Source organism: Euprymna scolopes, chromosome 19, assembly GCF_053919585.1.
Source record: "Euprymna scolopes isolate OS-2025 chromosome 19, ASM5391958v1, whole genome shotgun sequence".
Taxonomy (NCBI): Eukaryota; Metazoa; Mollusca; class Cephalopoda; order Sepiida; family Sepiolidae; genus Euprymna; species Euprymna scolopes.
Window position 1 is genome coordinate 112,495,613 of NC_136500.1, and position 16,354 is coordinate 112,511,966.

General features: G+C 33.4%; 1 protein-coding gene across 17 annotated transcripts in view; it reads right to left on the reverse strand.

Annotated features, from left to right (window-relative positions):
* The window catches only part of LOC145239882 (oxygen-dependent coproporphyrinogen-III oxidase-like), a 985,985-nt gene that overhangs the window by 10,965 nt on the left and 958,666 nt on the right, over positions 1 to 16,354 (reverse strand). For all 17 annotated transcript variants that reach the window (XM_080103476.1, XM_080103478.1, XM_080103489.1 and 14 more), the window contains one exon: positions 2,030 to 2,159. In XM_080103476.1, the coding sequence (XP_079959602.1) occupies positions 2,030 to 2,159 (130 nt within the window). The remainder of the gene's footprint in view (positions 1 to 2,029; positions 2,160 to 16,354) is intronic.

A 16,354-nucleotide genomic window follows, 5' to 3' on the forward strand; every position in this document is an offset into this window, starting at 1 on the left:
CACCATTCTGCCAGATCAAACATACCTATTCCTGTGTCTCGATACATCTTCTATCATTATATGTAATCAGTTTTTTAAAATAGTCAATCATATAAGAGCCAAGCGACCGTAATAAAGGTCAGTGTACCCAATGATACAGGGCTTAACAGAGTTGAGAGGGAAAAGATAACAAAGTATCAAGGACTTATGTATGATATGAAACGAAATTGGAAATTAAAAGACATTTCAATTATACCAGTCATCATAGGAGCAACTGGGCTTATGAAAAAGAACTTTAAAAAGTACATAGCAAGCATACCCGGTGAACCAAGTGCAAGTGAAATACAAGCGATTGCACTGAAAGGGACAGCTAGAATCCTGAAAAGATCTCTTGGTTGGACTCACTAAAATAGGGGTAAATGTCAGACATCTGGTTGGATGTCCCATCCCCTAGAAGAAAAGGTTTAAGAAAAATGAAAAAAAAAAAAAAAAACCCAGACACACACACACACACACACACACACACACACACACACACACACACATTCAGCTTTATATTATATATATATATATATTACCCTTTTATAGATATTCTTATTTTTATTTCCGTATTTCTTATCCACTCTTTTCTCTATCCCCATTTCTTATCTTTTTTCTTTTTGCTGCCCTTTCCTTTTTCTTTCTTTCTCATTAAAAAACCATGGCGATCATCATTTAATAATCCCTACTATCAATTTTGGTTTCGGTTTCAATTCTTGCTAATAGAACACAAATCATTTTTTTTTATCTTTTGAAATCATAACTATATATTGGGTACAATATAATATGAAATAATCGATAGAGAATTGACTCTATAACCATATATACAAAATCTGTGTAAATTAAAATATAATATTTAAGTGTATTTTATGACTGGGCAACACCAGGCGCCCCTGTTAGTATGATATAATAATCTGATAAATGAAACAGATTTGGTTACAGACAAATACAAGATCTCTATAAAAATGATAATGATGATGATGATAATGACAATGATATGATCATGATAATGAAGATGATTATATATTATAATAATGATGATGATGATAATAATGATGATGATAAAAAATAATTATAATAATGATGATAATAAAAATAATAATAAATTCATTTGCAAATATTATTGTAAGAGGTGGAGAGTACTGGAAATCTGAAGACACTTGTTGTCACTCAGCTTCCAGAGAACGCCACAGGTTGGTTTTAAGGAGAGATCTTTAATGACCTGTGTGAAAGCACCTTGTAAGCCAATAATAATAATAATAATGATGATGATAATAATAATAATAATAATAATAATAATGATAATAATAATGATAATAATAATAATAATAATAATAATAATGATGATGATGATGACGATGATAATAGTGATGATGATACTTATGATGATAAAGATGATGAAAATGATAATGATGATGATGATGATGATGATGAGATTGATAAACACTAACCAATCATATGGAAACTGCAGCAGAAGTAAAACAAAAGGTTGGGAGGAAGACTACAAGAACTTCAGGAAACAAATTGAAAAAAAAAACAAAAAAAACTTATAAACTGTGTGTACCCCCCCCCCCTCCCAAACAAGTCATCAGCTGATGCCACACAAAATAATCATGAAGAGTGAAAGAGGATGCAAGGATCTCGATGGGTGAATGCAAAGAGTACTGAGACCGTGGGAAGGCTTACTGCCACCCAAATTCTAGTGAAGTTCAATGTTTGTTGCCAGTAAGAAATAAATGGTAAGCAGCTGTTGCAATAATTCAAAAGTATTTGCAAAAGTTATCTAAACAGGTACAGACTACTGGAAATCTGGGGATACTTATTGTCACTCAGACTCCAGAGAACACCACTGCTTGTTGTCAGTGAGTAACCTCTGATGATGATCTGTGTGAGAATCCCTAGTAAGTACAAATAATAACAGGAATATTAATTCCATGATGGATCCATAATAATAATGATAACAATAATAATAATAATAATGATAATGATGCTGAAATTTGTTAATACTCACCGCATAAAGAGGCAGGGACATAAGTATGCTTTCATATCGTGCATTTGGTGTGTTCAGGCCAAATTTGGTGCCACGGTCATAGATCAAATTGAATTCTACATAACGTCCTCTTCTCAACAATTGCCATTGTCTGCAGGGTTGACAAAAAGAAAGAAATAAAACAGATCATCTATTATACAGAGTGTTTTTCTTTTTTAAAGACAGCGCACTTCAAAGAACAATATTTTCAAATATGTGGTTTATTCAAAAGTTACAATTTTGGCATTTATAATTGAAATACAATTGAAATTTCTAATTCGGTTGGTAAACGTATTTTATATGCATTTTATTTTAAAATTTAAACAACGCTTATATCACAGAAAATACAACTTTGATTTTATATATATATATATATATATATATATATATATATATATATATATATAATCAACAAATAAGGTTGTTCCGAAATCGTGTCTGGGGAGTCGGCTAATTTCAGTTAATGTTTGTAGATGTGATATCTACCGCCTGCATACCAGCAGTAACTATCTTAGTTGTATGACGCGTTGCTTGTCACATCGTAGAATGGAGAACTGGATAAAAAAAAAATATATATATAAGAATTTAAAAAATCGAGGCATAGTCAATAGATTGTGCCGTGGCCCATATGGTTAGGTCGTCAGTATTGCACACTTCATGAGTGCGACGACCTGGGTTCCCGCCTATGTCGGAGCACGTCACTGATGAGATGCAGTACACTTTGGGTCTGGCGTTGTCCATTGTCGATGCAATTGCTCGATTCTATCTAATTCTGGGTTCTATCTTTATTGTGAAAGGTGTATGTGAACGGGTATTTATATATATATATATATATATATATATATATATATAATTAATGGTTCCCATATTGTGTTAAATTCTATACTAGGTCTGTTACCCAGTATATATGCTGCTTCTTTGAGTTGCCTTACTCTTCACCATTCTTCCGTCTATAATTTTTACTTTGTCCCATAAGGATAGACGGTTTCCTTTTTCCCTCCATATGTGGTCAGCCTTTTCAATCTCTCCATGTATTACGGTTTTTCAATGTTCCTCTAATCTTACTTTTAGTGGATGGCATGTAATGTTAAATTCTTAGAAATTCCTTTGTTTATTCTTAATTAATATTCATTTTAAAGATTCCAAAAGATTATCTTTCTAGCTTTTTGAGATGAAGGCTAATAATTTGGATTATTTCGGCTAATATTCTCATTTTGGTTGTTCTTTCCATGTTTTCGCCAATGTAACCTCTGACTTTCTTCAGTTGTGTTTTCTTTTCAAACTTGGAAACCTTTACAGAATTTTGATATGAATATTTCATCTAATCCATAGGGTAGATTGTTCTTGTCACATCAGTCATGATCAAGTAGAAGTGTTAATTATTATGTTATTCTTAGCTATTATTGCCTGTAATTAAAGATTGAATCTTCAACCTTTAATTGTTATGTTACAGGTATATGCATAATGTCGGAAGTTATGTTGGTAGAAATGTGAAAATATCGACCAAGATTAGAATAATAATCTGAATAATCCAAATAAAACCAAAAACGTTATTTTTAATATTTAAACTAGTTTGATTGAGATTGTCGGACTGACTTCCTCATCTTGGTTGTTATTGTCACAACGTTTCGGCCGTTTTGCCCTCCGGCCTTCGTCAGGTGTTTTGTATCGAACTGGGGAACCGTTTGTTAGGAGTCTCGAATCCAACCCTTTATTATTATTACGGGGGTACCGTGTTCGGACTCCAGCTAGGCTTTGGGACATAGTTGCTGATTGTCTGTTTCTGAATGTTACTTTTTCACTGCCTTCGTTCAGGATTGAACTCAGTACCTTTGGGTAACTGTAAACTTTGATACAACATCTAGGACCACTCGGCCATATGTCACTAGGACAATAACAACCAAGATGAGGAAGTCAGTCCAACAATCTCAATCAATGAAAACACCTCATCTCAAAAATACAGACAATTACCCTTTAAACTAGTTTGTTATTAAAGTACAAGATTCCCAGAGTGTATGACTATTGGAATTCAGACCCAAAATTGGATTTTTTTTTTTCATTGAAAATACAAACCATCATGAAATCTCATTATTGAATAAAAACTAAAGGCACTTCTACAGAATTGGGACAAGATTTTGTAGTCGATAAATGGAGTTTTCAGATAAAAACAATTGTTTTAACTGATTTTTTTGTCAATTCTAATAAGTTACAATAGTAGCTTCCAAATTATGCAGTCAAAATTACCTGAATATTACTAAATTATTAAACAAAACAACTTTAATTGTGTTAGTAGCTGAAATTTTGCCGCCATCTTGTTTAAATCAAAACGGAAAATTACCTCCCTTTTAAACTCTCCTGTGTGTTACAATCGTTTTCGTTAAATTCTATTTTTTATTTTCTATAATAAATAATTTTCTACCTTATCGATTTTCGTAATTTTTGGATATAATCATCTTAAAAATGCGAGGAATACGTAGATACCATTGTTTTCATGTGAAAGTCAGTATTACGAGTTCCGAAATTTCGTCCCAATAGTGTAGAAGCGCCAAACTAAATTCTCAAATAAGATACATTCTGAAAAAGTATTAGAAGAAATGTTGTCTAAAAATAAAATAGCAATTCTCTCCCTTAGATTATTCATTTAGTTCTGAAAAAAAAAAAAAAAAAAAAAAAAAGGCTGAAAAATGAGAAGAGGACAATAATTGTGATCAGAGCTTGTACTACCAACTCCTAAATCTACTTTGGCTTGAAAAGAAGGACTTTTTAATTTTAACTATTTATTACTAAGCCAGATAATTCATTTTTCAAATAAACAATCACGGTATGATCCAATTTTTTTTCTCTGTACAGAGACAGTATTACTGGAATAGATTGTTTCAAAAGTGCACTGGTTGGTTCCTTAATTTTAATTTCTATCCCCCTTGCTTAAAATATTGAGAAAATTATAAAGTCAACTTTAATAAAATTTATTTTTTAAAACAACAAGAAAATTATACAAATCGTGTGTTAATCTCATCCCAAACTTAAATCCTATAAAACTTGCAAAAGAATATCTGAAAATCGTTTTGATGTTAAATTTCGAAATATGTATTTCTTGTTAATTAGATACTTTATTGAAGAAATACGAAAAATTATATTAAAATTTGGAGAATCCAGATTTTGTATAATTTAAAAGAATTAACACATTGATCTATTTATACAAAACAAATCTCATAGGTGGGGACAAAAATTGACACTGATCAAATTCAATTTAATAATAACAAATATTGCAAAATTGAATTTCAACTAAAAACAATGTTATCTAGTTAATTATGATATTTAAATTAGTAACATAGCCAAAAATTACAAAAAATGATAAAATAGGAAATTAATTATTAATAAAAATTGTTTTCAAATTAGATTGTAAGTTTCAATTAAATAATGAACAGAATAGTAACAGGGGAGGTAACTGCATGAAGTCAGACAGTAATGGTGAATCGCTGGATAATAAAAGTAAATGTTTTATATAATACTGTAATATGTTACTAATTTCAACGTGACAATTAAATACATAATGTTGCTTTTAACCAAAATTCAATTTTTCGATTTTCATTATTATCATGAACAAGCAACTTCCTTTCCTTTATGTTTGACTAGCCTGAATGCCCGGCATTGCCCGGGTGTTTGTAGGTGTGTGTTGAGCAAAAAAATTATAAAAAAAGTTGTAGTAGGCAGGCAGGCTCGAACCCGTGACATGAAGGTGGAAAAGAAGTGGAGGCGTGTGTAAGGATGTTGGTTGAGCAAAAAATGTGGTAGTAGACAGGCAGGCTCGAACCTGTACCGTGAAGGAGGAAAAGAACAGGAAAAGGTGAAGTGTTAGCTGCTGCGCCTATCACCAAACTGGAAGTGACGTCGGTTTAAATTAAAACAAGACAATCGAAAAAAGACAATGACTTTTGAAAATATTGTTGAAAAAAGTGACCCCTCCCAGTAGAAAAGTGCCCAGTTGAGGGTGAAGGAATTAATATTTTTAGCCAATTTTTCGATATTTGTCGTCCGAAGGGTAGAGCTTCAAAAGGATACCAATCTTGTGAAAATCCGTTGCCTCTGTCAAAAGTTTTACATACGTACATACATACATATAAACAGACAGGTGAGATTTATATTATAGATGTTATTCACTGTATAAGTTCGTTCGGTGCTTCTATATTATAATAATGAAAAATATTGAATTTCAAGTAAATGTAAACAGTACCTACATAATCGTCAAGTCGCAAATAGTAACATATCCAAAACTTATGGAAAACAATAAGGTATAAAAATAATTATTTGTGAAAACAGTTCGATAAGGTTACATGCTGGGTTACGTGATGTAAGTGGAAAGGGAAGTAATTCAGTTGAAAATGAACAGAATTTATTCAGTAAACAAAAATAAACAAAACATATATACATATCTATGAATTTTTTTTTTTAAATAACTTTTTTTTAACTGTTTGAATTTTTTTTTTGTTTATAAAAGAAATTGAAAATTTAATTTCCCTTGTTAACTCTCCAATTCATTTTACAAATGTCTTTTTCCGGAATAATTATCATTTTCTATAATTTTTGGATATGTTACTATTTGTGACATGACAATTACGTAGGTATCATTTGAAATTCAATATTTTTTTGTTATTATAATATAGAAACACCGTAATTGGTTTTCGTTTTTATATTTTGACTAGACTACCCGTGACCCGTTGGGTCAGTATGTTATATTACCTATGGAATTCATGTATGAGCATGACACTTCTGATGCAAAGAAAATAGGTTTTTTTTTTTGACATAACAGAAACATTTCTATGAAAGTATATTAAAATGAAAAAAGAATATAGATAGATTTCTATGAGTCGTTCTGTTTATTATAATTGATTATTTTTGAAAAAAAAAATTTACAGTTACTGAATTATAAGTGGTTGGCCATACTTATAGGTAAATGTGCACTGAACAGATACCATAATACTTATTATAGTTAAATTCAAATTTTGATATATCTGCCTTTTTTTTTTTTACATCATTCATTTCTGTATTACGTTTAAGTTATTTTAAACCCCACTCTTCCCATGTTAAATAATAATTTCAAAATAATAACATTAATATTTCAGCATTCCAATTGTTCTTTTGTTTTTTGTTTATTTTAAACCCCACTCTTCCCATTTTAAATAATAATTTCAAAATAATAACATTAATATTTCAGTGCGCAGGTCATGCGTGCATGCGCAACCAGATGTCATAAACTGGAAAGTGAGTTACATACATCATTACAAGGTCGTTTGAGTTTTATAATTATATAGATTGGTAAAACTTGGCAATGTTGACAGATTTATGAAGAAATCCAATCCTAAAAAGCATCATCATCATCATATTCAGTTGAACATTTGCTTTACATGTTGGCATATGTTAGATAAGAATAAGCAATTTGATCACCCAATAAACATAGTTATTTCTTTATTGAAAGAGTAATCAACATTGGAACATTACAGAGTTGAATGGAAATATATTTTCAAATAATATCGATTTAGTTTGTCATTATATAATAAGAAATTAGTGTTGGGAGATTATAGATGAGATGTTTGAAATAAATTACTGGAAATTATATGAAAATGATAAAGAGAAGTTAGAATATCCTTGTTTTAATGATAAAAAAATGTCTGGTTCTTGTCCCAAATCTCCTTATATTAAAAACAAATGTTTTTTGTTTTTTTTAATCTGTATGATGTATATACCTGTGACACAACAAAAATATCATGTAAATTAATGAAGTAGTTTTATTTTTAAACAAGAAACTGAATTGTTATGAGTAAATGAAGAGTGGCTGTTTTGACCGCCATTTTGAAAACAATTTAAAAAACAAATAGAAAAAGGGGAGATAACTCAACATAATTCAAGTTGGTGAGATTTATGTTATAATGCCTATGAATTCTCATAAATCGATTAAAGATGTTTTTTTTTTTTTTTTTTTAAATAAAACTACTTGATCAATTTACCTAATTTTCGGAATATGATATTTTCGTTTTGTCATGAGTACATATATCATACAGATTTTTCTTTATTTTTTGTTTTCAATATAGGGGGAATTCTGGACAAGAACCAAATTTTTCATATTATTTTTTACTTTGTCTTTTAATATTTTTTATTGTTAATGTTAAAATGGGATTTGAGAATTAATTTCTTTGCTTTATGCATATATTACTGAGATGCCCATGAATAAATATTTTTTAGGTTTCTGTTTTGTAAAACAGTCAACTTAATCTAATCTGGTATATATTTGTGAATATATTTCTAATGCTGTTATGGCAAGAAGGGGTATAACAGTTTTTATGAATAAACAGAATTTGAAAACACTTTTAATGAATAAATAAGGTGAACGAACATTTATCTTCAAAATGATGTGAATAATACTATGGCTACTAAGAGGCATTGTAAAAACAATACTGTCTCTGTTGATCCATGTTAGTACAAGGTAACCAAAAATAAACAAAAGCTACGTGGAGCCATCTAGAACATATGCTGTAGAACGGAGAAAAGAAGGCCAAAGACCTTAGTGTTTTGATGTGATGTTTTGAATATAATAAACTAGTTATGACCAAAGTTTCATTTCATTCAGACAAAACACTAAGAAACGGGGCCTAATTAGAGTTGGGGCACATTTTGGGGGGGGTCGCCCTGTATTAAGCAGACATTCATTTAAATCTGTATAGAATATTATTTTCCATTTTTTTTAACAATATTCTTAGGTCCCTTTTCATTTTTAAAAAGTGATGATATTCTCGAAATATTAAACACTTCCACCATCCAGGTAATCTCAAACAGTAAATCCATATTTATTGTTTTGTATTTGTGATTGCTTTGGAAAATAAATCTATAATAGAAAAGTCAAAAGCGGCCTGCACATTTTTGTATGTCCAGCAAAGGCTTTTTTCACGGTGGTTCTCCAGGGGGGTCACTATATTTTATAACTGTTTATATACCCCCTAGATGATACTATGTACGATTTGCGATGGGATGTCGTTGTAGATTTATTTTGATCGACTTTTATAAAATTCACGCTATTTCGCTGTGTCGCATTTTTGTTCGTTTTTTTAGTATAAATAAAGTGAAACTGATGGAGCGAGACAACTCCTCAGCTTACCCGCTGGGGACGTCCAGAAATCAAATCAGCTTTGATTGATTGATTGATTGATTGATTGGTTTTACGGCATATCAACCTATGTGGTCATTTAATGCCGGAGTCCTTTTTTTTTTTTTTTAACTTTTTTATTGGGAGGGGGGGAATGACTTTTTCAGCCTTTTCTCCCTTTTTTTATAAAATTGAACTAAGAAATTAAATGTTGTATTTATACATGGATGTGTATATTTGGATGACTTTAAATTTCCTTAAATTTTCTTATATAAATTTACTTTCCTTAGGTATGCTAGAATATTTGCTGAGTTGACCTTTTCAAAAAGGTCTTCCATATTGCTTTCTGTATAATATAATTTTCTAGTTGGGGCAAGGTCATCACACCCAACTAGGATATGTTTTACTGTGAGTGTCTCCTGGCATGGGATGCACTCTGGCGCCGATTCTCCATTTAGTATATAAGAATGAGTAAAGTTGGTGTGCCCTATGCGCAGCCGAGTCAGTATCACATCTTCTCGGCGTGATCTCTTGATGTCCGGACATCGTTCCTTAAGTTCAGGTTTGATTGAGTATAATTTGTTGCCCTCTTGCTGACTCCACCGCAGTTGCCATTTTTCCTGTATGTATGCTTTTATCTGGGGTCTAAGATCAGTATGTGGAATCTTAAAATTGTCAGTTGGAAGGTGAGAAGATCTTTTTGCAGCTGTATCTGCCCTGTCATTGCCTTTGATCCCCACATGGCTGGGGATCCAGACAAGAATAATGTTTTTAGTAGTTGAAAGGATATTGATTTTTTCTATTAATTTTGTTGTTAGTGGATTTTCTTGTTTTTGATTTTGTATAGATAATAGGACTGATAGAGAATCTGTGAGAATGATGAAGTTTTTGGTGGTTTCCTCTGAAATTATGTTGAGTGCTAGATCGATAGCTATAGTCTCTGCAGTGAATATAGATGCTTCATTTTGAAGATTTCTCTTCATTGTGGTTTTATGGTACGTTGCTGCACATCCAGTGTGATTGTTGCTTTTAGACCCGTCTGTGTAGATAAAGGTGTAGTCTGAATATTGTAATTTTAAATGTTGAAGTTCGTCGTGGTATTCAATAGGGTTTGTGGTAGATTTGGACTTTTTGTTTAGGTTGAGTTTTATTTCAACTTGTTTCATGGTCCATGGGGGTGTTTTAGGCAGTATGAAGTTGTGAATGCTGGAGATTGGAATTTTCGATTCTTCAATGCTTTCCTTCATTCGGAGCCCGAACGTTTTGATAGTTTTTCTTCTCATGTTAAAGGGTTCTTCATATTTAGGATAGAAGGTACATTGGTATGCAGGGTTGTTTGGGCAAGACTTCAGTTTCAGTAAATATTGAAAGGCTAACTTTTCTCGCCTTAGATCTAGTGGGGGTTCGTGTGCTTCCGTGTATAGACTGTTCACGGGGGAAGTTCTGTATGCTCCTAGGGCCAATCTTAGGCCAGTATGGTGAATAGGGTCTAGGCTTTTTATATATGATGTTCGGGTTGATCCATATATGAAACAACCGTAGTCTAGCTTTGAGCGGACTAGTGCTCTGTAAAGTTTAAGGAGTGTTTCCCTGTCTGCACCCCAATCGGTATGTGCTACCACTCTCAAAAGATTTACAGCTTTGTTACATTTTTTTTTCAGATAGTTTATGTGTGGGATGAATGTTAACTTTTTGTCAAATAAAATCCCTAAGAATTTGTACTGGTCAGTAACGGGTATGGGCATTCCTTCCATGGTTAGGACAGGATCATTATGTATGTTCTTTAGTTTGCAGAAATGCATGCATTTCGTTTTTCTTTTGGAGAATCTAAATCCATTCTCTTCCGTCCATCTCATTACTTTGTTTAAGCACAATTGAAGCTTCCTTTCTATTATAGATATATATCTAGATCTACAGCATATTAGGAAGTCATCCACATATAGGGAGCAATCTACCCCAGGGTTAAGGTTTTTTACAATGTTGTTAATTCGGATACTGAACAGGGTCACTGACAGTATACTCCCTTGAGGTACTCCATTCTCTTGTTCTTTCAAGTCCGAGAGAGCTGTGCCAACCTTTATTCTGAACCGTCTATTTTTTTAAAAATTTTCAATAAAAATTGGCATTCTGCCTTTTAGTCCAAGCGCCTTCAGATCCCTTGTAACACCGTACTTCCACACAGTATTGTAGGCTTTTTCCATGTCAAAAAACACTGCTGTTAAATGTTCTTTCCTTACAAAGGCTTCTCTGATGAAGGTTTCAAGTCTGACTATGTGGTCTATTGAACTTCGGTTTTTCCTGAATCCTGTTTGAAATTCTGTAATAAGATTCTCTGTTTCCAGGAACCAGATTAGTCTTTTGTTTATAATCCTTTCCATGGTCTTACAAATGCAGCTTGTTAGAGCTATTGGCCTGAAATTCAATGGATCTGAGACGTTACTTGATTGGGATTGGATGTTTGAGTTTTCAGATTTGGGGATTGGTATTATTGTGGCCTCTTTCCAGGTCTCGGGTACGTTTCCACTGGACCATATAATATTGAAAATTTCAAGTAGGTATTTCATTGAGGCTTCTGGAAGTTTTTTGAGGATTTCACATGGAATTTCATCGGGCCCTGTAGCTGTGTCATGGGATTTGGTTAGCGATTCTTTTAATTCAGGCAAGGTAAGAGGTTGGTTGTATTTTTCAGTATTTTGTGATTTAAATAGAATTTTCTTTTTCTCTTCCTTTTCTCTAATCTTTTTGAATTTCTCTGTTTGTCTGTCACATGATGAAATTTTTGATAAATTATCTGCCAGGTTATTGGAAATGTCTTTTTGATCGGTGTATATTTTGTTGCCTTTAGAGATGTGGGATATTGGTGTACTACTACACTTTCCTTCTATTTTCCTCATCATGTTCCAAACTGTTTTCGCCTTGGTATTCACATTAATTTTGGATATATAATTTCTCCAGGTTGTTCTTTTGGATTCCTTTATGATTCGTCTGGCTTTTGCTCTGTTGTTTTTGAAGAAATCCAGATTTCCGCTTGTTGGATACTTTTCGAATTTTCTCAAGGCAGCTCGTCGAACTCTGATGGCTTTTCTGCATTCTTTTGTGAACCAAGGTTTGTTGTGATTGTTGGTTTTGGTTGTTTTCGGTATGGTATTATTTGCTATGTTTGTGAGTGTTTTAATGAAGTAGTTCAAATGGTCATCTTCATCATTCTTTTCGATAATTAATTGGTTTTTGCACTGTTCCTGGAAGTCTTCCCAATCCGCTTTATGTAGGTTCCATTTGGGTGTTTTTTGTTCAGTGCTAGTACTTAGACTTTCCAGGATGATTGGGAAATGATCACTCCCACAGGTGTCATTGTGTACTTTCCAGTCATAGTCCATATATATGGAAGGATCACATAAGGTAAGGTCAATGGCGGTGAAAGTACCTGTTGCTGGGTACATATAGGTGTAGTTTTGATTATTAAGGAGGCATAGATTATTTTTATTTATTATGTTTTCTATTTCTTTTCCTTTTTTATTTGTTTCTTTACTTCCCCATATTACATTGTGACTGTTGAGATCTCCTAGTAGAAAAAAGGGTTTAGGGAGTTGTTTTATTAATTGAGTTATCTCAGTTTCGTTGATTGTATCTTTTGGAGGGATGTATATTGAGCAAAGTGTTATAGTTCTATGTAGAGTCACTGAAACTGCAATTGCTTGCAAGTTTGTGTTTATATTTATTTGTCTTTGAGGGACTTCATTCTTCACAAGTATTGATGTGCCTCCAGAAGCTCTGTCCGTATCTTTATTTATGTAGTTGTAAGATGTGTAGTGTTTTATGTTGATGGTATTATTTTCTTTCAGAAAGGTCTCCTGTAGACAGACAAGTGCTGGGCTCATATTTGTTATTAATAATGTGAGTTAATTTTGGTTTGCTTTTATCCCTCTGATATTCCATTGTAATATTTTGTTCATCATTTGGAATTGTGTTCAACTTCCATCGTCTCCAATCCCTCAAATCTATTTTCTGTCGGAGTCCCTGTTCGAGATATAGATCGGGATCTTTCTTTTCCTGTTTTTGTTTGTTTTTTTTTTTTTGTCTGGGGGGATTTTGGATTCTTTTCTGGCTTGTGATGTGTTTGATGGTTGTTCGGTTGTTTTTGTAGAAATGGTTTGTGGTTTTGTTTCTTTTTGTGGTTCAGTAGTGTCTTTACTTAATATTATCCTTGGATTGGTTACAGACATTGCACTATTCATTTTCCTCATTTCTTCTAATAGTTCTTTCATTTCCTTTATTAGTTTGCTTAGGACATCAATTTTCTTGTCAGTTGTATCCGTTACATGTATATGACCATTTTGATTGTTGATTGGATTAGTTTTTTTTGTTGCATCTGCATATGTTTTAGTTTCGATGATTTTCCTGGCCTCTGGGTAGGATATATTCTTTATATGTTTTAGTTTGGTCACTTCTTTTTCTCTTTTCCATATTTCGCAATATCTAGAGCCAGCGCCATGGTTTCCCAGGCAGTTGGCACACTTGAAATCTTTTCTGCAGTCAATGTGTGGGCCACTTTCTCCACATCTTCCACACACTGGTAATCGTGTGCACCGATCTTGATGGTGTCCAAACTTCTGGCACTTGAAGCATTGGAGGGGGTTTGGAATATAAATTTCTACATTTATTTTCATATATCCGACTTTCACTTCTTTGGGTATGGTGAGGGAATCGAAAGTTAGTATATATGTATTGGTATCGATTTTCTCACCGTTTTTTTTAATTTGAACTCTGCGAACATCTAACACATTCTGTTTCTGTAAGTTTGTCCGGATTTCCTCCAAGGGACAAAGTGCAAGTTCGTGGCTTTTCACTACTCCTTTGCAGGTATTTAGGGTTGGATGTCTGTAGCATTTGACTTTGATGTTTTCAAATAATTTTAGTTTCAATATTTCTTTAGTTTGTTCTTCGTTATGGGTTTCTATTAGTAGGCTGCCATTAAATTGTTTTTTAATAGACTTTGGTTTTAGAGTTTTAAGATTTTTTTAAATTTTAAAAGGTGATAGTTTGCTCAAAGGAGTTTCCTCCATTGATTCTATTACTACGAATGTTGAGTTCCTTGGTTTTATCGTCTCTTCGTCAGAGCTACTGATGTCAGAGACATCAGAGTGGGTTCTCTTTGGGTGGTTGGGTTGTTTTTGGGAGGAATAAGCCATATATTTTGTTTTCTTTTTTCGTCATCTTTGTTCCCCACCCACCTCGGAGTCCTATTTGGGAAGAGCCTGGGGGGAAACCCATTCGCCCAGCCTCTACAGGAATACAATGATGATATAACCGACTTTGGTGGTATCATAATGATTATCTGTTCTCTCTTGATATTGCTATGGGATCTGTAGCAATCCTGAGGGGTTTACACCCTCGTCATCGATATTCACACCTAATCGATTGACCCTCAGCCACCGCTTTCCATCATATATTAGGGAGTAGGGTTATTTGTGGGAGAGGGGGGATGTGTTGTATTAGTAGTGGGTTTTTGGAATGGGCAATATATGGTGGGGCTTGGCGTGACTGGCCGATTGGTCGGATCGGGCCTCTCCGACCGCCCGTCTAATCGAAGTAAGGGCCAAAGTAATGTGTTGCGGTGCCTAAACTTCTATGTATCCTGGTTTAGGTTCGCTCAATCACCAGGATCACGTCCTAAGACTTTACGGGTAGCAACCCACGGCTAACTGGTTGCCCCATTGAGGGATTTTTACCCTCTGCAGGGGGACAGTCGGTTTGTTCTCATGCCCTACCGACAGGGCAAAAAAATAAATAAATAAATAGATAATTTAATAGAATATATTTGTTTTCTTTTTCTTTCTTTTTTTGTTGTTTCTTTTCCTTTTTAAAATCTGTTTCTATTTAACCCATAGTTGGGACCCTAACAGGTACTACCACTCCGGGTCAGGGTGGACCTGGGAGCAATGGCAATTAAGAGGTGGCTCCACACTCCCCAAGCCCGTAAGCTGGACCTCACCATCGGATGTAGTTTAAGGTCATATCCAGGACCGGGAGTAAGGTAGGAAAAAATAAAATAAAAAGGGGGGGGGGAATAGGCTGTTGTTTTTGTTTTTGGTTTTGCAGAACATAATTAAGTTTTACAAAAAAGATCAGAAAACAAAAAAACGTCAATGTAGGTGCATTTCGTCTCAGGAAGCCACAGGGCAGCCTGATCTGGTAGCACCAGAAATCAGCTTTGATCAATGCAGTGAAAACCGTCATATCAGACAATTGCTAATCATTTGGACACTCCCCTTTGTTATGGGGAGCTGGTTTTCCCCCAGCAACTTGGGAAAACAAAAAAAACTGCCTTGCAGCAAAACTTAAGTGCAGGATTTCATTTCACTATGGCGTGATGTTTGACCTCATTAAATTTACACAACTGTCAAATAACTTTTTAATCGTTTTATTTCACCCATTCTCAGTTTTCTGCCCACGTAGCGTGGCGGTAAGTTATCAAGGCTATTGACCTCAAGGCTTCGGGTTCGTGTCTACCTACCTACAAGAATTTTTTTTTTTCTCTTTTTCACCTCCAAGCACCCGGGTAATGCCGGGTACCCTCACTAGTAGATATATAAAGACAAAAAAAATAACCCTACAAGAAATTTGTTCGTTTATTTATTTTTGTTCATGTTCTCATACTTCTCCATATTTATATTTTTTATTTGTTTATTTTCGTAAATAACATTCAATATAATTTTCATAAATCCCCCAAACTGGAATCGTTAATAAAATTCACAATTTTTTCTGCAATTCAAACATGTTTGTTTTATTGCTCTTCAGCGATAAGCACATTTGGATACAATGTGGTGGGCTTGACATGACCAGCTGAATGATGATATCGATGAAGTCGTTATAAGTATTAGACAACTATATTCTCATATAAAGGTTTTGAATAATAGTCAATTTCCCTATGAATTATAGGAGAGTGGTAGTAGATGTTTTTGACAGAGTTAAATCTACTCCTATTTCCTCAAAGTTTGACATTTTTTGGGAGAATCAGCAGAGTTGGATTTAATGTAGAACATTAAAACATTGAATTAAATCGACTAGTTCTTAATAAAATCCTTTACACCATATTCGATACAGACTTCAGTCTATGCCTGATTTGTCCACCAAGTTTCAGTCAGGAATATCCACCAGTTTTTGTTTTA